At 35.6% G+C, this 24,959-nt stretch overlaps 2 protein-coding genes and 1 long non-coding RNA gene across 3 annotated transcripts; 1 reads left to right on the forward strand and 2 right to left on the reverse strand.

The window, feature by feature from the left end:
- Window positions 1-239: 239 nt before the first annotated feature.
- On the reverse strand, window positions 240-24,389 carry LOC121737471. The gene is made up of 9 exons (XM_042129149.1): window positions 24,112-24,389; window positions 23,754-24,039; window positions 22,322-22,541; window positions 20,649-20,791; window positions 17,645-17,721; window positions 17,049-17,143; window positions 3,046-3,270; window positions 2,070-2,183; window positions 240-1,792 (listed from the first exon to the last, which is right to left on the reverse strand). Exons 1-9 carry the CDS (start codon window positions 24,172-24,174, stop codon window positions 1,327-1,329), a joined length of 1,689 nt encoding a protein of 562 aa, XP_041985083.1. The 5' UTR covers window positions 24,175-24,389; the 3' UTR covers window positions 240-1,326.
- On the forward strand, window positions 4,503-12,475 carry LOC121737468 (zinc finger BED domain-containing protein 4-like). Its single transcript, XM_042129147.1, has 2 exons — window positions 4,503-4,632; window positions 10,234-12,475. The coding sequence occupies exons 1-2, from the start codon at window positions 4,537-4,539 to the stop codon at window positions 12,049-12,051; spliced, it is 1,914 nt and encodes a 637-aa protein (XP_041985081.1). The 5' UTR covers window positions 4,503-4,536; the 3' UTR covers window positions 12,052-12,475.
- LOC121737483 lies at window positions 12,521-14,482 on the reverse strand. The gene is made up of 3 exons (XR_006037139.1): window positions 14,396-14,482; window positions 13,016-13,124; window positions 12,521-12,749 (listed from the first exon to the last, which is right to left on the reverse strand). It is a non-coding gene; the product is annotated as an uncharacterized LOC121737483 (long non-coding RNA).
- Window positions 24,390-24,959: the final 570 nt, after the last annotated feature.

The following is a 24,959-nucleotide window of genomic DNA, read 5'->3' on the forward strand; positions in this document are numbered from 1 at the left end:
ATAAAAAATATAACATAAAGTCAAGAGTGCAGTTGCATATATTATTATTATGATACTCTTGCAATAGGCTTATTAACAGCTTTCGGCATGGCAGTGCAAAAATCACTTTTTTTTGTCTTTACTATAGTTATTTTATCAAAGCTTAGCAAGATAATTTACTTTATATTATATTAATTAAGTTAGTAATTTCCAAAATACCTTAAATTTTTTAAATTCATGAGTCCTCAAAATGCTTTTTTTTTTTGTTATTTTAATCTTTACATTTTTTCCACGAATATTTTAGTCACATCCTATTCTGTCTTTTACGAAAATGAGTAAATTGAAACTAAAAACAGTTTGGTCTAATCAAACTAAAAAGTCTTTTGTTTATATGATGATTGATGAGAAAACATTCATTATGGAATTTGATAAATATATCAATAGGAAAATTGACATAATAATCAGTACAACCTTATACAGGTTTTAGTTTATGATATGAGCGTTCCTCATGGTCCATATTTTCGGACGGAAACTTTTGAGCCATTTCCTACGAATATTTCTGACAGACAGAAAACAGATCAAGCAATACTGTTACGAAGTCGACTAAGCTCTAGAAAGAGAAGACACGATAATACCTATAATAAATAAGGCCCTCTCTTTTTTAATTAAACTATTTATCAGATCTCTTTATAATTAGCATAAGTGGTTATTTTGTTTAAACACTCCACTTTTTGGGATAATAGTCAATTCGAAAAGAAGTTCAAAGAACTTATGTTTATGTAACATTCAAACTATTAGTATATTGACAACTGATGCATAAATGGATGATTTATACTTAAGCCGCAATATATGGGTGAATAAATTAATAAATATTTACTGCATCTTGCCAATATCTTTAAATTGTCTATTAATGTTCTATAAACCTTAAAAAAAGTGCTAATTCTCTATATAAATACCGTGAGTTATAAGTTATAACAGGTTTTGTCTGAAAAGGTTTTGAGTTATTGACATAGTCAATATTATGCCAAAACGTGTTGACATAGTCAATTTTAGGTTTGCCAAGAATTTGACATTAAATCCGTCATTGGAGATTCCAACGTCTTCAAGCTATCGCTTAATTCTTAATTGTAAAAGCCTACTTGCACATATCTATGTTAATCATAAATCTAGGTTAAATGCCATGTTATGACTTTATTTTAATATGAAGATTAACGGTGACACCATGAAATGTAACCCATGATTAACTGTAACCTAGATCTGTGTAAGTGGCCCTAATTACGTCGTGTTAGACATGTCTGACAAGCTGTCTGTTAATCCTACCTTACATAATATCACAAGCGACTAGATTCAAGCCAGGTTCGTCCGCGGCGACATAACTATGTAGTGGTCTATGGGCGCGGGGGGCACTATTGGGGACATAGGCATATATTCACTCTCTAACTGCTCCTTTAACCGCACTTTAATATCACTGTGGAGTATCAGCTGCACTATGTCCGTCGGTATCGCATTCTCGACGAGCGAGAGGTCGACGAACTCGTCGAACTCGTCGTTCTCGTCCAAACACTCGACGGATTTCGAACAGCGGTTCGCCGAGACGTGGTCCGTCTCGTCGAGGAACTCGCAGCTCTTCGTCTCGCCCTTGCCGAGGTTGTTGGTGATTTTGAGGTTCTTCATCTTGCGGCTGACGCGAAAACTCTTGAATATGTCCTTGGTGGGTGTGAAGTCGAATCTTTTCTTCTTCGTCTCCACGTCCTTCTCTTTGGGACTCTCCGACTTGGACGTGACGACGCGGGAGTCGCTTTTCAGTCTTTTCCTGAAAGAATTACATTTAAAATTTACAATTTTTAATTTATACTGAAATATCACACCTATTGAAAGTGTGAATTGGAAATATGTACTGATATAAACCTTGAAAGCCGACAGACAACACGGTCCACAATCACGCTGGGCACAACCAGGGCCGCGCCAACCCCCACAGCACCTGTGTGCGAAACCTATGAAGCGCCTCTTTTTTATATTACGTTCGGCGGCACAACTTGCAAATCTAAATGTACCAATCTTATTTAAAAATGTGTTTACAGTGTACTCACCGAAACACACTAAACGGCTGTCTGGAGCGCGGCTTGTCGCAGCGATGCAGCGCGCCCAGCGAACTGTGTCGCGTCACCGTCGAGTCGCCCGCCCACTCGCCGTTGCGAAGCGTGCTGGAAACGTAAAAATTCATTATTTAAAAAAAATAGATAAGTTTTTACGGGTAACTTTCCTCTGGGCTCTGCCCGACACAATCAAGATTCGAATCAACTCAGTCTTTTTAGTTGTCAGTGAGGCGCCCGAACGGGCTGAAGGTCAGAATTTTAGAGTAGGAGCCAGGGGCAGCCCGATCTTTGTCATTTTATAAATGCTGAAAGTTTCTTTGAAATGTTCTCTACAGAGCGGATTCATTGTTTATAATATGACGAAGGTGGGGCTGCTCCTGGCCTCTTGACCCATGTGTAGCTAACCAAGACCTAAAATTTACACACGATAAACGTCTTTTTTCACATATACAGGATGCAATTAAACCTACCGGTCAATTTTTTTTTCAGGGATTAGGTATCATCAAAAATCAAAAAAATAGGTTGTTTTTTAACATAGCATATTTTATCTCACTTAAAATCGTTGCAGAACGGTCACTTCACGGCGTTGGGTAGAGCGGGGTTGGCGCGGGATGCCCCGCGACCGCGGCACGCCCCGGCGACGCGTAGTGTCCATTACTTGTGGTGTTTTTTTAGGATAAGTTTCGGAAGCTAATTATCAACATTTTAGTGCGGAGTGATTATAAAAGAAAAAATACGTGTATTTTTTTTAACAAGGATCAATATATCGAAATTTGGCCGGAAGGTTTTATTGCACCCTGTATAAGAGTTTTTTTTTTTTTGTTTGATAAGACGCAAAGTGGATCATAGATGTATCAATGTTAGATTAATGCTTCAACTCCCAAGCGGCCACATGCGGCCGCGATAACAATAGATTGGTTTGTGTCTGGTTTTTCCACGATCGACGGATTAAATGTAACATTTCTCTCACCCAGGATGTCGTGGCGGCAGCGGCGGCGGTCGCGCTCTCCGCATGGTGCCGTACACGCACTCGGCCACGCTCTCGTACATCGGCTCCCACTCTACCCCCGGGAACCCCCGGGGGGAGTCCACCACGTCAGCACCTTGGGTGTCTTCGGACTTTGCAGGGTCAAAGTTCTCGGTGATCTCCTCGTACACGCCAGAAGCTATTGAGACTAGCGAGCGACGCTCCGCGCTGAAATGTTAGGTGTGTTTAAAGTTTGTTGACCTTGGAATTTTACTTTGTTCATGTTTGAGGATGATAAACTTTTCGCTCGTGTTTTTTATTGCTTCCTTATAAAATTGTACGTATGTGTGGAATTGACATAATTATGGATCGATGGATGGATGGATTCGACTCATATTATGATATTGATTTGATACATTTTGATTAGCGATTCTATTAAGAAGCAATTAAAAAATATGTCGACTATACAACGGGGGCTGTTCCGATTTCTGGGACTTGAATGGCTGACGTTGCAATGTGAATCGACCCTTAGGTAGAATAATAGAGTCTGGCTAGCGAAAGATGAGACTGGCTTTTTATTCCAAAACTGATTATGGTAACACTGTCATTAACGTCATTGTCACCTATAGCATCTGTTGTTTATGTGTCAAAGTGAAAAATATTTCTGTGGTTTACGTGATTTTCTAATTTAAAACGTGACGAAAACTTTGAAAAGAGATTTGCGAAAACTGCTTCTAGCTATGATTAGTAAATACGAACAAAAAAGAAGTGAAAAGGATGCAATTTTTAAACAAAAACAAGATTGTTTACATGAAATATCCCAGTGCATTGGTAAGTACAGGTAAAAGATTTTGATACTTTCAATTACAATTAATTAAAATCAATATTATTTATCATGTAATTGAATTAATTGTTTTGCAGGTAACATGAATGATGCAAAGGATTCAGTTATGCGAATTAAAATTAGACGTGGGAGCAGGGAACGGACGGTTAGGGTTAACAGTTTCGATATATCTGTTATTAACCTATTCATATATCGGATAACCGAAACTATCTGTTAAGCAATTATTTCGGTTAACAGAATCCACAGATACCTTTATTTTTAGGATTAGGTTAAACCGAAACGATACAGGTCAACAGAAAAATTTCGGTTAATCGAAACGTTTCGGTATACCCTAATCCTAAAAATAAGGGTATCTGTGCATAAGGTCCAAAATATAACATAATCAGCGCGCAGCGCTGCATGTCTGTGCGTGATCTTTCGTCTCATACACACAAAGCATGCCGCGCCGCACGCGCCGTGCAATTGTCACTTTCACGGACTAGTATACAGACTAGTATGAAAGAAAGAAATAGATATATGTCATTGTCACCGTCTACTGCAGCCACCACAAGTTTTGCATTATTTGTTTACTTCATACAGATTGCTGCGGTAATTGTCATTCGGATCGGAAGTCGGAACGGTAAATAGTGATTTAAGGTGAATTTATAAAGATGCCTCGTAGGATATCTAATGCTGTTCACAGATATTTTGATTTTGACAAAAGTGCAAAATTCAGCGCATGCAAGGAATGTGGCAATAAAATGAAGGTAAGTACAAACCTACCTATTTAGCATAATTCATTATTTTATGTATAACGGACACGAATAACATGTTTATAATTTATAGAGGTACCTATTTGATTATTTTATTGTAAACGAATTACTAAGTTACTTATTTAAGTTATTATACAGTGAAATTGAAAGCTCCTTATTCGCACTTCCTTCATTCGCGTTTATCACTATTCGCGGATTAAAAAATGCAACCCAATTCCTACATTCCCAGCTAAGATTTCTTTATTCGCGGATCTAATCGTTACAGAGGTACATACATTATACCTATGCCTATTAATGTATAAATGATTAAAAAAGGAGTAGGTATCCTTTGTAACCGCTGCTGACTGCAGGCGAGCGAGCGAGCGCCGTCAAGGTCAATATGTACCTGTGATCGGGTACTTACGCGGTTTACTAAATATTATGTATGAATTAGCGCAGTTTATGCTTTATCGCTTTCTTTTTACTGACTTCTAAAAATGAGGAGATTCTAAGTTCGACTGTATATTTTTTATTATCATCATTTTCAATCAATATTATTATTTTTTATGTATGTTCACCGATTTCTCCGCGAATTGTGGACCGTTTTGCACAAAGCTTTATTTCAGTACTCGTAAATCATTCACAAATAAATCACCGGGGCCTCCCAGAAAGTAATCAGAAAATTTATCAATTTGCGATAACTCTAAATACCTAACTTATCTCTTGTTTAAAAGCCTTACGAAAGTTTATAAATTTCCATGTTTTTAGGAATTTTATAAATATACGGATCTTAATATTAAAAGTATATATAAAAAGGTACCTACATATAGATCTGAAACCAATTATTACATAAAATAAACAACTAAAATATGGATAGAGTAGTTCGCGCCATATCATACCGGAACCAAAGTGGCAAAATACATTTTGTGTAGTAATTCTCGTACACCCTAATTTTAGATAGAGAAAATGCCTAATTTTTTAAGTGTAACAGTTAAGTTACAATTAAAAATTAGGCATTTTCTCTATCTTTTACTATAAAACTAAAAAGTTTAAAACAACTCACGTTCTCGGATTCAAGGCGGTCACTCGGCGATACCTATAGGGTTAGGCGCCTATACTTATTACCTGACTGTGCGACGCAAAGGAGGGTGATATGTTTAAAAGCCTATTATGTATGTATGTTTGTACCTTTGTGGCGCTCTAGAATCCAAACGAGTAAACCGATTCTAATGATTCTTACGAGTACGTCAATCGATTGTCTTAGTCTAACAAGTGCCACTAAACACGACAGTCATTAAAAATCAAAATGGCGACAGCCAGACGCCTATTGGAAAAAAAACATGACAAATGTATCAAGTGGGGTATCGTTGAATAGGTCTTTGAAAATAATTATAAGGTTTATTAAATAATTTTTCATATTGAATGACCATTTAAGGTAAATGATAACGATTAAGTTTTTGTTACCTAGGTAGCCCAAACAATATCCTACAATATTTTATAGAACACACGTTCACATTTGCTGGTACCGACTTCAAAATTAAAAAGATTGAGTAGAGAAATAGTTAAAATTTTATCCGAATTTAAAAGGGGAATTATTTAGAAAATTAGTTTTATTTCATACTTTTTTGTGTAAACTTTAGAAGTCGGTTTAATTTTTTGTTTAAAAATAATAATTTCACCCTTTTTAGTGATATTTGTTAAATTATTATTAATACATCTTAAGAACGTTTAAAATAAACAAAATGTTCAAATATCGACACTGTCGTCGAACAAAGTCGGATCTGCAAAATATCAACTTTACAGGAGAGCTGTTTAAAGTTTACGATTCATATTTTTAATGTAACTTTTTACTTATCAATTAAAATAAATTTTTATTACTTAATAGCTTTTTGTAGCATTAAAATCATTGTATATGCATTTAAAATTTTATGTTTTATTAATTAATCTTAAAAAAAGCTGTTTTATGTAAACATGCGACGTTGTATTGCGCTGCGTTGCGTGCGTTGTTTGGTTTGATGTGACTTTGAGGCGTTATTCTACGGAAACTACTAAGACGAATGTGAACATGCTACATTACTCTACGGAATTTAAAATAAATCTAATGTCGTATATTATAAGAAGATTATAAGTGATGTGTATCATAAATGTAGTTAATGAAAAATTAAAAGAACGTGATAATTATCAAAAGCTATTTTTTTATTAAGTCTGCCAAAATGACAAAAACCTATTACAAAATTAACGGAAAATTTTAACAGTTATTTTAATGATAATGATAATATTATTATGGCATCGATCAGTCTTATCCAAGGTACACAGCTGTAATCAATGGTATCTCAATAACAATTAATATGTCTTATCAAAGTCATAAACAGGAATAATAAGAATTAACAAAAATAATTATAAATCTCAAAAATAGGCCATAAAACTATTACAATAAAACTGCATCGGTAAAATTCGAGCCTTCCGAAATTAAAATATAAAAATAAATTAATATTTACTTTATATAACAAAAAAAAAAAAAACAAATTCCAAACTTTTAGCAAAGCTCTTAGCCACTTACAAAATCAGTGAATATTTTTTAAAAACTATAACAAAAATAGTAAGAATTGTGTTATTACATAATACTAAAATTAAAATTTTATCACATACTCAGGCAATCAAAATCGAATTCAAAATAATAACACTGCGTTACACGATTTTGGTACACACTTAACTGTTAGGTGGAATAAATAGGTGATGAGTCAGAGATTAAATGTCCCAAACATAATTATTATGTGGTATCCATCACGTCTAGTTTTCGAGGTACACGCCAGTTATTATTTCCAGTACTAAGTTTACTAAGTTTATACGTAAAAAAACCAGTTACCGTTTTCGATGTTTTGTACTTTTTATTTTGTTTTGTTACTCTAATTTGGACGTGCTTTTACTCAAGATAAAATATGAATACTATTAGCGTTTAAAAAAGAGAATTTCCAAAGCCGGTAAAAAAAAGTAAAAGTTTTTCGTTATTTTGATGGCAAATTTGTTTGAATGCGTTTATCTCAGAGAATACTTGTTCGAATTGAAAAAATATTTATACATGTGATAGTCCTTTTACCGAGGAAGGCATAAAGCTATATAAAATATCACGCTGCTGCCAAAAGAAATGAAGAATCAGAAATTAAAGAGAGAGAGAAAGTATGGAAAAAAAGGAAATTATAAAATATTTGAACGTGCTCATCTCACAAGTAACTGAAGCGATTTTTATTTTATTTGTCACACTTAATAAAGAGTAGACTACTGGAAAGGAGATAGGCTACTTTTTTCCGGGAAAATGTGGTTCCAGTGAAATCACTTTGTTACGCTGGCGGAGCCGTGTTGAAAGTTTAATTTTTCATACAATTTGGCAAATTCTTATAAAAAAATGAGACGTGATCAAAAGAAAATTTGTATGCAATGTTAATAGAAGGTACCTATAAATACAAAACATTTAAATCGACAATTGCAAGGCTAACCCATTTTACCCAACCTTTTCATCGACAATTTTACCTCATTTTGATACATATATTTTTTCCTAAATTAGTCAAACATTTCTGACCACAAATCCTTGCACAAGACACAGGGCGGCTATCTGATTCAGATAGTGAACTTACTTGACTCACAGTATCTGGCGAAGATGGTAATGCTTCTACCCATCTGTCATGTGCACCACAAAAGACATCATCACAATTTCTATAATAATTAGTAGGGGGAGGCATAGGTGTAGGAATTCTCAGTGGTGATTGGGGCGTACCAACAATAATATTATCGTCTTCAAATTCCTCTACAATGACAGATGGGGAGGCTTCAAAGCTGGTATTAACATCTTCAAGAAAAATTAATAGCGAACTAAGAACATCTTCCGCTACATCGTGTAGTTCCCTGATTATTTCTTCGGCTCCTGTTGGCAATAGGGACTCAGGTTTTTCATCACAAGCACCTATAAATCACGAAAATATTCAAGATAAAATATGAATATAATAAAAACAAATCATGAATAAGTCTAATTTTAAATAAAATATGTTTTATTGGCATTTTAAGTAGCCGAACAAAGTCGTATGTGGAATTATGTCGAAGAACATCGTCGGTTCTTAATATGCTGCATAAAAATTGTAATCATACTCCGGAGTACAATGTCGTTAGTCTACAAGCGACTTATACATTTTGGAAGAACAACGCAGCATTTAATAAAACGACATCACAAAATCAAAATTAGGAAATTAATAATTTAAGTATATAAAAACATGTGGTAAAAAAGCAAAGTATGGAAATAATACTTTACCAATTAAATTAAACATATTTTATTGCCGTAGAACAATGTCGGTTCTGCATAATACATAGCGATGTATGTGCGGAACCGACATTGTTCTACGGAATTTTAGATATTTCATAATAAAATATAATAAAACAATCTCTCTTGCTTACCTGGGTTTGAAGATAATACATCCGACGACATTTCATTCACACCGTTATGCCGGCAGACACGGCCGCAAATGACAACACGACAGCGCGGGCGGTGGTCGCTTCCGACAGACAGCGCGGTTTTGGATCTTACGGACACGTTCTTTGATACGATAAGTCCATAAACGGCAGAGTAATGTTCAAACATATCCGTGTCGGTGTAAAATACTACGAGAAGTACCTTTATATTATCATAATGTGATGATTTATGGTGTGAAGATGGTGGTGATGATGATGATTACTCTAATTGACATATTGGCATATGCTTGCAGTTCTTTAAATAATGCTGAAATCCCCAAAAATGTATCTATAAGGAGTCAGGTGTTCTGTTCTGTACTTTTGGATCCAGGGTATACCTTGGAGCGAAATCTTATTTTTGGTAGCATATGCTTAGACTTCTTCATAAAAAGTCAAAATCACCATATGTGTCCATATAAATTTCGAGGAGTTCCCTCGATTCCTCATGGATCCCATGATCTAGTCACCACTTTTTTTTGAAACGGGACCAACTTGGAATTAGACCTTTTACAACAAAAAAATTTTTTTGAAAATCGGTCCACAGGCGGCGGAATTATCGTTGAACATACAAAAAAGAACAAAAAATATATATATACAGCCGAACGTATAACCGCCTCCTTTTTTTGGAAGTCGGTTAAAAACAGCAGTATTATCGCTAAAAAGTGTAAAATAACTTTATATTCTCTAAATGCTTCCCCATTTCAAGTCGGTACCAGCCCCTATATATGCAGCAAAACCAAGAATTTAAAGAACAATTAATGTTATTCCTAACATAGCATACTAAAGATATCCTGGAACTCGAGGTCCCGTCTGCTGGTACCGACTTCTAAATATTTAGGATTGGGTAAAGAAATAGAAGAGCCGACTTGAAATGGGGAAGCATTTAGATTTTAGAGAATATAAAGTTATTTTACACTTTTTAGCGATAATACTGCTGTTTTTATTTTGAATGTCGGTTTTCATTTTTTTACTTAAAAATAATAATCTTATGTAGAAACTTACCTATCCGTAAATATAATTCAATAAAAAAAATATTTTTCATGTCGAATTAGGAGTTTTTCTGCTTTAATAACAAAATAACTGACCGTGTGATTTACCATACTTATTTGTAATTTGCAGGGTAACCACGCGAGCAACTTATTAAACCATCTGCGATTAAAACATGAAACGAAGTATCAAGAGGTATTGGCTATCAATGAAAATACAAGTAGAGTGGATAAATTAAAACCAAATAAAAACAGAAAAGACGAGGAAAAGGAAAAAAAGCGCGAAAGATTATTGCAGTGTTGTGTGAAACTGATAGCAATACATGGACGACCATTTTCATTGCTTGAAGACAACGCATTTAAAGAAATAAAAGCTTTGATATGTGCTGATTTTGTGGAGGAAGCGAACTGCAAAAAAATTAAAACATTAATTGCAGAAAAAGCCAACACAATAAAAGAAAAAATAGTAACTGAAGTGGCTCAAACTCTTATATCTGTGAAGATGGACTCAGCCACGTGTATGGATCGTCAATTTGTTGGTATAAACATTCAGTATATAAAAAATTCGAAAATTGTGGTACGAAATTTGGCTATTAAAGAAATATTCTGTAGTCAAACTTCAGAAAATTTGAAATGTACCCTCCTAGAAGTACTAGCTGATTTTCGAATTGATTTATATAATATTTACTCGTTAACGACTGATAATGGTGCAAATTACTTAAAAATTTCAAAACTTTTAAATGAAGAGATAAATAATGACAACGAAACTGGTACAGAAAATGATGGCGATGAAGATGAAGACGAACTAGTTTATCACAGTGATGATTACGCATACAGTCTAGAACATTTCAATGCAACATTTTTAAATGATAACGAACAAGAAAGAATGGTCGAGATTCGACAAATTGCGTGTGCAGCACATACTCTGCAGTTGTGTATTAAAGATGTGCTAAAAAATGACTATGAGACCTTAATTGAAAAGTGTCGTAATGTTGTGAGAATTCTACGTCGTCCACTTATGAAACTAAAAATAAAATTGGAAAAATTTAAAAAGCCTATTCTTGACTGCACCACTAGGTGGTTCTCTACGTACTATATGCTAGAAAGATTAAAAGAACTCAAGACATTTTGCGACAGCTGCAACGATATCTGCGAAATAATTTCGGAAAATGAGTGGATCAAAATAAACCATATAATCATTTCATTAGAACCATCTAAAGAAGCTACTGTTAGACTGCAAGCGGAACAACTAACTGTTGGCGATTTCTTCTCCATTTGGACAATTTGTAAGGCAAAAACCGAAAAAATTAATTTACCTTTGGCACAAGATGTAGTGGTATCTATGACAAGGCGAGAAAAAAATTTATTAGAAGGTAAAGCATTTTTACTGGGAATTTTTCTGGATCCTCGATTAAAGTTAATCTTATCTGAAGACGAGAGACAGACTGCGAAATGCTACATTAGAGGTGTTCACCAACAGATGCTTGAAGTGGAAAAACGTGCACAGGCAATAACTCGGGAGGAAGAACAAGCTGCCACATCAAATTCGCTTCTATCTCCAGGTTGTTCACGTGACCTTACGTCTTTGAGTAATATATCAAGCGACAGTTTTCAAAGTGATCTGCAAAGTTTAGAAGACATTTTAAGCCTTACTCAAAGAGTACGTGCACCATTAGATACCATTTCGTTAGATCTAGATTATTATCTTTCTGAATATTTAGCTGCACCACGACTTGCTGTTACGGAAAGCTCCATTGAGTATTGGTCTTTAAAATCACACAGGCTTGCAAAGTTAGCACTTATAGCATTGGCTGCTCCGATTACACAGGTAACAGTGGAAAGACTTTTTTCTGTACTTAAATTCATTTTGACCCCATCCAGGAACAGATTACTGGATGAAACATTAAAAAATATAATTTTAATAAAATCAAACAAAGATTTACTTGAGTAATTATTCATCAAGTCGTTCTATATGCCTACGGTACGGTTAAAACGGGCTGCATAAAATATTTTCATTCCCAGTTTTAAAATTTAATAAAACTAAGAATCAGTAGCAAAGGAGTTAGTGTGAAAATTATAAAACAAATCTTAGGATCTGATAGATAAATCATTGGTCGTTAGGTACTATAATTTTGTTGTGTCATAATGAAGTTGATTCATATTTTCTTAATTTTTTATCGAGTAATACTAAATTTAATAGGATGGTATAAAAGCGGTGCAAATTCTAAAGTGTTTAATCTGATATGCCGTTGATTGTACAGGGTTATTACAAATCAAAAATAGCGATCAATTGCTAATAAACTGAATGAGCACATTTTATGCACAATTGGTACTCTTGGTGATGACGATTTTGGATAGGCGATTTTTTTTTAATTAAATACGAATATATAATTATGTTGTTTGTTTTATTTTTCCATTTAATATATTATATCCGAAATTTCGTATCTATAGGTATGTACAATTATTCAGATGAATACTTTTGCACGACATTTAATACTTCATCCCAAAATATTTCTATTTTTTTATCTGGAATTCCGTTTATGAGAAAACGAAAAGTTAATGCCTTTTCATTTCGAAGACAGGTACAATCATGTAGGCCAGTATTTACTCCTTCAATGTACGCAACGTTCAATTTCTTCTTTGCTGTGCCTAAAATTTAAACAACAAATTTATTTACATGTTACATGGACTGCCAATTCGAAATTGTTTTTGGACTTTTAATAAATTATTTCATACATTCATTACAGTTAGCTAGTTTCCATTTTATTCAATAGCAAGTTCTTTGTCAACTTACAAGGTACAATAATAAGTCCAAAAACACTTTCAAATGTTTTACACTTTCAAGTTATAAAATGGAGTTTACAGTAGGTAGTTACAGTTTTCTGAAATTTATGAAAGAAGGCAATCTACTGTACCAATCATCGCTTCACTGCTATCAGATGTTTCATTCTTTCGTTTCCGCGGGTGCGGTTGTAAAATTGACGGTGATACGGGACGGTTATAATTATCATTATTGGTGTCAGCCTGAAAATTAATAAATTGCATTGCAGATCATTTACAGTCACGTGCGAAATAATGGCCGTGTTCGTCGGCGTATTTTTGGACAAACCTTTTATTGCGCATATCCAAAAGATGTCATGGCAACGCCATAACAAGTTGCTGGTCAGTCGTAAACAACGTCTTAATTGTTTATACATGATTAAAATAATAAAAGCTAAACATAAATACATAAGCCTAAATTGTCTAACAGCCGCACAAATAATTTATTTAACACCATGATAGTGTTTGATTATTTTATTTTGGAAAATATGGATATGGATCACTTGGAAAAATTTAAAAATTTAATTGTTTTTTTTATGAAATAAGAGGGCAAACGGACAAACGGGTCACCTGATGGAAAGCAACTTCCGTCACCCATGGACACTCGTAGCATCAGAAGAGATGCAGGTGCGTTGCCGGCCTTTTAAGAGGGAATAGGGTAACAGGGGAGGGTAGGGATGGGAAGGGAAGGGAATAGGGGAAGGCAGGGAAGGGAATAGGGTAGGGGATTGGGCCTCCGGTAAACTCACTCACTCGGTGAAACACAGCGCAAGCGCTGTTTCACGCCGGTTTTCTGTGAGAGCGTGGTATTTCTCCGGTCGAGCCGGCCGTTCGTGCCGAAGCATATCTCTCCCACTGGTTTGTTCATTGCAACGCCACCAACAAATTGCAATTGGGTTAAATGTCAAGTCGTAAACAGTTGTCGTTGCCATGGCATGACATGATTTGGACATGCGCAATAACTAGGTTTTGCAGCGAATGCGCTAAAAATTAGGCCGACGAACACGGCCATTGTATGTATATGTCACCGGAAAATAACAAGAACAGTAAATTTATAAATTTCCTAAAAAAACTATTTTCGCGAATCATTTGAACATTTAGAAATATTTATCTATGTGGTCAAAAACACGAATCATACTTTTTTAAAATTTCCGGCTCTTGGCAATACGGAAAACCTCATAATAAGTGCTAATATCGAAGAATTTATGTTCCTCAAAAATTTTAGGAATTTTATACACTTTCGTAGGATTCTAAACGAGAGATCCATTATTATTTTACGCCCACATTTTCGCAAATTGATAAACTTACGCGTGAAATAATAAGTAAGCAATAGCAAAACACTAAGTCACGTGACTTATTTAACCATAAGAGCGCACATAGTGTTTTGCTTAGGTACTTATTATTTCACGCGTAAGTTCGGTAAGTTTAATTTGCGAATAAAAACAAAAACTACTACAAAATAAAACCTTACTTACCATTATGTAAGTACCTAAGAAAGAGCTCACGTTACTCAGCCAGTAGTTTCACCTAGAATACTTTAGATAATAAATAAAAGGTCAGGCGCACAGTGAAGGTAGTTCGTACGAAGAAACGCAACACTATACTAATTGTAGGCACTACGCGTCAAGCAAGACCGGAGCGGAAGATGCGCGGCGGCATGCGCGCGCACTTGTATCTAAACACTATCGCTATCCCTTTTTGCTGTCAACCAAATATGTTTTATTTCTGTTAACAGTTTCAACTAGTAACCCATTCACTTGAGTTATACCAAAACGATTTCTGTTAACCTTAATAGATTACAGATCAAACTGAATAAAGCAATACCGATACAAATGGGTTAACCAGGATTTCGGTTAACCGGTTCAATTAGTAACAGAAATAGAGGTTAACCGATTCAAACGGTTAATGTTTATGAATAGGTTTTCCGATCACTGCGTGGGAGTGCCATGCTTCGGCACGAATGGGCCGGCTCGACCGGAGAAATACCACGTCCGCACAGAAAACCGGCGTGAAACAGCGCTTCCGCTGTGTTTCGCCGAGTGAGTGAGTTTACCGGAAGCCCAATCCCCTACCCTTTTCCTTTCCCTACCCTCCCCTTTTTCCTCCGTACCCTCCCCTATTCCCTTCCGTACCCTCCCCTATTCCCTTCCCTACCCTCCTCTATTACCCCTTAAAAGGCCGGCAACGCACCTGCAGCTCTTCTGATGCTGCGAGTGTCCATGGGCGACGGAAGTTGCTTTCCATCAGGTGACCCGTTTGCTCGTTTGCCCCCTTATTTCATAAAAAAAATAATCAAGCATAAATAAAATATGAGATATTATGTTCCAAGAAGAGTGTTTAAAGACAAAATCAGTTCCCTGATGAGATTTCTTCTTAGACCGGTAATTCGTTACAAAAAAAAAAAAAAACCTGAAAGCAACCTTGTTATTGAATGCTAACTTTATATTTTATGAACATATTTTCAGATCTCAGTGTTTGTACCCTAAAAAGGATTTAAAAAGAAGGCCATATAAATAAAGGCGTGTGGTTACGGGAGTTTGGCTGGGAGGTGTTAATGCATCCGCCGTATAGTCCTGACCTTGCACCTTCAGTTTTCCACCTGTTTCAATCGCTGCAGGATTCCTTAGGCAGTGTCAGGTTGACATCACAAGAGGACTGCCAAAACCACTTGTCGCAGTTTTTTCATCAGAAGCTCCAAAAATTTTATAGCAATGGGATCGTGTCTCTACCAGCAAGATGGCAAAGAGTTGTCAGACAAAATGACACCTATATATTCTAGTCAATTGTAAATAAACTTTATAAAAAAAAAACCTTTCGAATGTTTATATAAAATGCGAAAAAAAAATTTTTGTGTTGTTTTTTCATCTCCCCTTAATCCTTTTTAATCAACTTGCAAGGGAGGGTTATTAGTTTCAGGCATGTACAAGTATGTATTAAATAAACATATTTGAGTATAATTAATACAATCTATGATGCTTGCGAGTAATAATATAATATAGGAAATTATTTAACATTTGAATTAAATTATATTTAAACTTAGAAACAGTAGTGACAATTTAGTTTAAGAAAATTAAGATAATTGTTTGGTTAAATTATATTTTGTAATATATTTCATGATGTACGGTAAGTATTAAAGAAGAAGTTTTAATACTCCGACAAAAACATGCAAGAGTTATCGTCAAAATCAAAACACAATGAAATGTTTTTTTGACGACCTCTGTGGCTCAGTGGTGAGCGCGTTGGTAGCTCAAGCCGGGGGTCGCGGGTTCGAATCCCGCCGACGGAACAAAAAGTTTTCAATGTTCCCGGGTCTGGATGTGTATTAAATATGTGTATAATATAATAAAAATCTTAAATATATGTATAGTATAAAAGTATTAAATATATTTCCGTTGTCTGGTACCTGTAACGCAAGTCCTTAGGTACTTAGCACGGGGCCAGACTGACGTGGTGTGAAAGCGTCCATAGATATTATTATTATTATTATGTATTGCAAAATAAAATTTAAGTAAACAACAACAATAAACTTATTCTTGAAATGAGTTATCCAAACTAAAATATAATATTATTGTCATAAATAATCAAGTATCAAAACTATAATTCCGACTATAGACAAGGTTGCCATACGTAGATTTTTTGAATTTGCCTCCTTTTTCCAGTCTCATCTTTCGCTAGCCAGACTCTAGTAATAAACTCATGTTTTGCTTGCACGCTTGAAAAAGAATTGCTTTCGAAATAAACTATTAAACTTTAATCATTCAAGTGTAACAAATAAAATTTAACAACTAGAAAGTATGTGGTGTGTAAATAATTAATTTTTTTACTGTATCTAGCTGGTCACGGACACGAACACACATACTTACTATACATATACTATTACACATAATATATACATACTATTAATAAAATGCAAACATTGCATAAAATGCAACATATTCTCTATTGACCAGAAACAGAAAATAATAGAATATAGTAACAGATTTAAGGTACAGAGTTAATTTGAAACAAATATTTTCAGAATATTTATGCGGTTCGGGAACTAGCCCGGCGAGAAGAACCGGCGTAAGAAACTCGTACGGGGCCACTTTCTCTTTTAAAATATGCCCATAGATATTTATCTGATGGTACCTGTCATCGGTGCAGGCGAGAGAAGTGAGGGAGGCGAGGTGCAGTCGACGATCCGCCGCCGCGCCGCATCGCGACAGTCGCCCGCCCACGCCGCCCTGTGAATAATAAGTATATGTACTAAGACCCAATAAGATAATATACCTAGCGGAATAGAGCAACAATCTCGAGCTGTCAAACGAAACCAAAATTGGTTTTCATCTGTGTGAAAAATATGTGTATGTATACACTTACACAAGCATGATTGAACATGATTTCTATGAAATTAAATTGTCAACTTGCGGTGCAACGCGCCGACTGGACGTCAAAAAAAGAGTACTGCTGTCATGTATCACACGTCTCTTTTTACCACGCAGTGTTACTGATAGTGACATCTCTCTTGCTCAGGACTTTGTTTCTCTATTCCGCTAGGAATATTAACTTTATGCTAAGACCCAATTTCACCAACATCTGTTAGTGTTGACAGCTTGTTAAAGTGTCATGTCTTCTCTTTCATTCATATAAAAACTTTAGCAAATAAGCTAAAAAAATTACAAGCCAATGCTCCCTTTACAAATAAAGCACCATGTTAAAAAATGGTATTTTAAATAAACAATAACCTTGGACATGATGAGATCAGTGTCGTCGAGCGACACGTCGGACGGCCCGCTGTTCCAGCTGCTGCGTCTGATGTCACCTGCAATAGCGACAATACCTTAAAAACCCTTTCCGCTTTGGACAATGAATCATGATTGAAACTTAATAATGGTCGATTTACACGGGTGACTAACGGGTCGATTTTAGTCACCAGTCAACAGTAGTATTCGCAGCAAGCGATCGCTTGCGACTGAGCGTTTGCACGGTCGATTTTAGTCACCAGCCGCATGCGGCCATGGGCCGCACGACTTTGGGGCTTGCGACATTAGCCGCATGCTGCGTAGTCGAATTGCCATTTACACGGTCGATTTTCGCCGTGCGGCGGAAATCGTGCGGCTTTAGTCACCCGTGTAAATCGGCCATAAACCATCATATGGGTGGGAAGTTTTAAGACTGATAGACTTTTAATGACTTCTTAAAATAAATGAAGTTTGACAAAAATTGAGTGTATGTTAAAATCTTTATAAAAAAATGATTTTTAAATTTTGTTATTCTCGCTAAAACTCGAGAACGGCTGAACTGATTTTGCAAATTTTAGTCTTGAAATATTTCTGGAAGACCAAGGAAGGTTTATTAACATTTTTGAGTTAAGTGATACGAAGTTCACGGGTCATATAGGCCTCTTGGATATCGTTGCTAAGCTACGGCAACGCCGCGGGTAGGTTGACGGCGGAAACTCACGGGCGCTTTTCTCATATGATTCTCATACAAGTCACTGCACTTTTTTGGTAATTGTTTACATTTTTAGCACAATAAAAAGTAATGAGCAAAATTATTATTGATTGTGGATTTCATAATATTTCCGCAGACTTTTTCCGCGGAAAATCAGTACTTATCGAAAGCTATATTTACTTAAATATACACGATCATGAAATATTCTTTCAAATTCATTGAATATGATTTTTTACTTTGTATTTATTAATTTGTAAGATCATCTTCTTAGTTCTTATTTATTACTAAAAACAGGTTGTTTACCTAATTAAAAATTATAGAACACAAACTAATTCCAAAGCAATCATGTTCATGAAGTCTTCGAAATCCATGATGATGGAGAACGAATCATCCGTCTAAAAGTAATACCACAGACCAGAGTAGGTAATCGACTGTACGACGTGAAAGTGGAGCTATGTATTGAATAATCTAAACAAATATATTTTCAGCAACTTTTCAACCATACAATATGCAAAGTAAAAATGGAAAATGCAGATGTATTTCATTATCAAAGAAATTTTTCTTTGATTTTTATGATTAATATGTAATATAATAAATTTACTAGATGACGCCCGCAACTCCGTTGTGCCATAACTCTTGCACAACGGAGTAACCGCGCGGGATTCGGGAACCGTACATTTTCCCGAGACAAAAAGTATCCTATGTCCAGTGGCGTAAAAAAAAGGGCTGGCAAAATGCCACGGGCCCTCGACCCAAATGGGCAAAAATTTTTAAGTACATAATATTGTTTATTATAAACGTGACGATTTTTACTGATAGAGCCCCATCAATTTGCCACGGGCCCCGGATCTTATAGTTACGCCACTGTCTATGTCCTTTTTCGGGACTCTTAAGAATATATTATGGAGTTATCCATGCCAAATTTCAGCAAAATCTGTTCAGCAGTTTAGGCGTTAAGAGGTAACAGACAGACACACTTTCGCACTTATAATATTATTAGTAAATTAGTAATATCAGTAATTAGTATATTAGTATGATAATATAATAAATGCGAAAGTGAATATTGAAGGAATTAGTAATAAATAATGAACCGACAATAATTTTATTTATATCGTTTTTTCAATTACAATATATTATTATACATAAAACAATGATATTAAAAATAACTTACATGTGATATTTTAGAAATATTCATGTGAGATTTAGATTTAAGCATGATTAATAATCGGTATGTTGATTTCGATACGTTTCCAAATTCCGTCTCAGAAATGAATAAAACGTTAATTCACGAATCCGAGATTGGGAATTTTTGCACCCTACAACACAACAGTACCTCGTACCGCCCATATTTTCCTTATTCATAGCACTTTTTAACGTTTTCAACGTGTTTTCATTTTTAACTAGTAAACCGTATTTTACAGCTGATCGCACTCTGACACCCACGTGTTGCCTAAATCTGCCACTCGCCGCGCCACTAGAGATATCCAAGAGGCCTATAGTTTTAAATAAAGTTAAGTTATCAAATTTTAGTGCGGCGCAGGCTACTGTTATTGCACTGTTTATGCATAAACAGTGCAATAACAGTAGCCTTAAGAGGAGTCCACACCGCCGTTTTTCCATACAAACGCTGTCCCCTGTTTCCTCCCTGGATAATGCCGGTAGAGTTATGATTTTTTTCCTGAATATCTTTGGCCACTTAATAGTGAGAAAAAAAAGAAAACATAGGGACATGCTAATGCATGTCCCTATGTTTTCTTTTTTTTCATAATTTTATTATTAAAAAAGATAAGAACGTCCAAAAACCCAAAAAAATGGCAAGATTCCTTTGTGTTCAAACACTCAGAAAACAAAACTGGCTAGAATATACAAAAAAAATAAAATATAGGAACACAGCTCAAGCTTTGCTTTAATTCTTAATGAAAAAAGTACTTAAATCGGTTAAGTTTTGGAGAAGGAATCAGCGGACTACGAATCGAAGATTTTCTGTTCTTTTATTAGAACTTTTGTCGTGTTGTCTCTATCGCGCTCTGCGGTGGGAGACTTAAGATTGGTGAGACAGCAATACATTTTCAAATACCTATTTTCAATTTCTCTCGCCCCTGGTGTATCCTCTTAAGTAAACTCACTCAAAAAGCCACTCTAAAGTAAATAATTATATCAGCAAAGGAAAAACTCACAAGACAGCATTATATGGCTTCCTAACGCCCCAGGGCGTCGCGATGCAAAACGCGAGTTTAAAATCGCAAAACATTATGTAACTAGGTAATGATTATTAATATAGGTGATTTAACTAACCTTCACTTTTACTTATATTGAGATCACCGTCGCTGCGACTCAACTTCTTCTGACTTGTCACTCGGAGCGCCTGCTTGATGGCGCTGACCATCACACTCATAGACGACGTGGTCAGCTTCAGCTCACCGCCACCGTTAAAACAGCTGGAATGCAGAAGTACCTTATTATAGGCCACGCACTGTTTTAAGATAGCTTGGATAAACTGGATGAAACAAGAAGAATTGAAATAGCAAGGAACCTAATTGGTATACCTAAAGTTGGAAATTTTGGCGGCAAGAGATTGAAACATGTGCCAATCGATAATAATACATCAAAACACAAATACTCATTGGTAAAATGTCGTAACTGATACGGTTTCGGAATAAAATATAAGAGTTAAAAAAATATTTTTAAGCAGCATTTTTTTTAACTCTTATTTATTCCGAAACCGTATCAGTTACATTTTATCAAAGAGTGTTTCCTATTTATATTTTGATGTGTACTAGATTGGCACATGTTTCATCTTTTGCCGCCAAAATGACTTTTTTTAAATCGCGAATTTATAGGTATACCAGACTTCATACTAACTGTGATATTTACTCAAGTTAGATTCGATACTTTGACATTTTTATTAAAAATTTATGGGATTTGATATAAGGCATGTCTACTTTTACTACTGTTATTGCGCGATGTAGAAATTATCGAATGAAAAATGGGAAAGCATCAGCAAAGGATCAGCATCCTTTAGCTCTGTTATTATGTAAAAGAAGCATGGAAAACTAATGCACTTTATAAATATTTAAGTTCTAAATTCAGCATTATTATTTATTACACAACAAACATGTATTTTCTTCTTGTGAAGAGAATAATGATTTTTAAAGTGCTTCCATGCAAATACAACACTTTTGTTTGTAGTAGTGTGTGTAAAATACCAGTCATGCAATTATAAAAATAAGTGTTCCATGTAGTTACTATAGAACCATAAAAAGGCAGTAACAAAATAAAATATTACAAGTCACTACTTAGCACAATTTACAAAAGGTAGTATCTGCTAGAGGTATGCGGGTTCAAAAAGATTAGTAGATTATGAGTTTCAAGGAGAGAGCACACTGAGACGGGCCGTGCCGGGGCTCAGCGTGGCGGCGCTCATTGCAAAAATCCGCCTCCATACAATTTGTATGGAAGCGGATGCGCGTATCGCACACTGTGTCGGGGCGCAGCGGATTGCCGCTTCCATACAAATTGTAGGGAGGCGGATTTTTGCGATGAGCCCCGCCACGCTGAGCCCCGGCACGACCCGTCTCAGTGTGCTCACTCTTTTAGGATGTAGCAAAAGCATGAAAATGTTATGGATAGAAGCATCAAACACATCAAAATTTCTTAGGCATATGACTGCACATCACCTCTGTTAAAGTTAGTATGACATGATGTTATTGTTACAAAGCAATAATGTCACCCTTCATGCTCGAATATTTAGAATAAGGGAGCGCCGCAGACTCGATCACACAAAAAGTGTGCCGTCTGCTATCCCCTATGTAGGCATTTCTTTTGTTACTATATTAGCAAATACAATATTAAAATATGTAAATAAACTCAAATTATAATATACAATAGGTGGCTTTTCGGTTTTATATTTCTGTAGTGCATCACCTAGGCATTTTACGTGCATATCTGAGTAAAGTAAAACAACCAACCTATCAATACTAATAACACAGCATTTTTTGTCATTCTCTCTCATCTGTATGACATCTTTTATATACTGCCATTGTATGTTTGCATCATTATTGTTTTGGGTTACGATGAGTCCGTTAGATGATAGAGTCAGCCGGCAGTCGGATGTTAGTTCACATGTACGAGATAAATCGGTGGGAACAACTGTTACCACATAAGTATCCTTAAGCAATGTCTCTGTACCTGAAAAATGAATGAATAACACAATGCAACAATTAAAGCATGCAACACATAACAATGAATGTTTAGAAATAGATGAAAAAAATTGCCGTACAGAGCTCATAACTTCATATTATATCAGGAAACTGAAAAGTTTTAACTAGTGTTATGATCATGTACAAAAATCATTTACTCCAACATGCTTAGCATTTCCATTTTAATAGGTTTATTTTACATTATAACAGACAAATTTTCACGTGGGAGAGCCATGCTTCGGCACGAATAGGCCGGCTCGACCGGAGAAATACCACGTTCTCACAGAAAACCGGCGTGAAACAGCGCTTGCGCTGTGTTTCGCCGTGCGAGTGAGTTTACCGGAGGCCCAATCCCCTACCCTATTCCCTTCCCTACCCTCCCCTATTACCCTATTCCCTCTTAAAAGGCCGGCAACGCACCTGCAGCTCTTCTGATGCTGCGAGTGCCCATACGCGACGGAAATTGCTTTCCATCAGGTGACCCATTTGCTTGTTTGCCCTCTTATTTCATTACAAAAAAAAAAAAAATAACAGTACAACATTTGTTTTCAACTTACACTAAGGTTTCATTAACGTTGAGGCATATTGTTCTGAGTTCTAACGTAAAACAATATTATCCTGTTTTTATTGCTCACAGTAATGTTGTTTTTAACCACAAGAAACTTTCATGAGGAAGTTATTGAAAATATTACTTAATATTGTCCCATGAATGAGTTTCTAAATGAGCTCATCATCATCATCATATCAGCCTATAATAGTCGTCCACTGCTGGACATAGGCCTCTCTCAACGAACGCCAAGATGACCGATCTCCTGCTACTTGCATCCTAATGAGCTCATACTATACCATAAAAGAATATACTTACAACAATAATTAATTCATCAAGCCCCATACGGTCACCGGTGACCGAGACACACTAGAAATTCTATTGTCTCGTTTTTCCACAGTCGACGGGTTATTGTAACAATTTTTAGTAATCTACCCCTTATCCATAAAATTACTTAGCTGTATTTATTTGATGCAGTGGAAAACCACTTCACAGACAATGACAGTCGGGAATCTATAGTAAATATTTTTAATTTTTATCAAGAACCCTTGCAATGTATTTCCATATTTTTCCAAACATCTTCATGTTTTATCACACAATTTCTAAAACAATGATGTGGTGAATAAAATTCGATTGAAGGTAGATTCGACTCACCTAGAAGTTTTTCCCCGCTGAGCAAAGTCCGGATTTTGTCCATCCACAAGTTAGTTTCTTGTATTGACTGTGCGGCCAGCAGGATACGTGGTTTGCTGGGCTCATCGGTACTGAACACGGCGAAGGCATACGGTCTAGAGCGGGATTTCGCCCGTTTCACCACGCAACCGGACTGCAATTCCACCGTACCCGCGGGCGCGCCTGCCTCGCTACAGTAAACCGCCAACGATCCGCCGCCTACGTACGTCGGACTCGGCCTCAAAATACACCATTGTCTCTTCCATGTCTGCCGATTATAAATATTCAACGATGCATTGTGTGCACGGTGCAGACGTACAATTTATTGTCGAAAACTTACCTTGAATGGATTCAGGCCTAAATTCGATTTAAATGGATACTTCACTTCTAGATAACCGGACATTTTGTACAATATTTTTGCTAATTTAATAACATTTCACGACTTAAAATCTAATAAAATGTAACAAAAAGTATCCACATGTGATGTATTCAAACAAATTGTTCACAAAATTGTTTAGTGATGTTTACAAATTACAAATCACAGATAACAATTAATCGTTTACAGCATAACAATCTTAACATCGTATTCGTAACGGAAATCGATAACAGGTTTTCTCATCACTACAGCCCGTCAAAAAAGTCACGACATTAATAGAGTCGCCACTTGTTTCCGGTGTGGCCTCTTATGGCCACACTGTATCCAGTCACTATAAAAGATTTTGATACTTTATATTAAGTACAGTGTAAAAAACACGTAAATATTATTATGATTTATAACTATATATTATGTAGTTAAGAAAATTTAAAATAATTACAAGAAACAATCTAATCTATGTAAAGTATTATAATCTTTGTATCATAGTCTGTCTCTGTCAAGAAAGTGAAGAAATTAAAAAGTGGCAACATCGTAGTGTCATCCCTTTCAAATCAATCTAAGAAAAAAGGGATGACATTACGATGTTTCCACTTTTAATTTCTTCACTTTCTTGATGGACTATATAAAAATGCAATAACTCGATTAAACGGTTGAACCGATGTGGCTAATTTTAGTCTTAAAATATTCCTGGAAGTCCAGGGAAGGTTTATAAGTGACACGAAGTTCACCGGGACATCCAGTCACAAGTGAGACATATTATGAATTTATAGCACCTGTTATTTAAGTACCCTCTTCCTGAGAGCTGCAGAGCT

The sequence above is a fragment of the Aricia agestis genome, chromosome 20 (assembly GCF_905147365.1).
Source record: "Aricia agestis chromosome 20, ilAriAges1.1, whole genome shotgun sequence".
Lineage (NCBI taxonomy): Eukaryota > Metazoa > Arthropoda > Insecta > Lepidoptera > Lycaenidae > Aricia > Aricia agestis.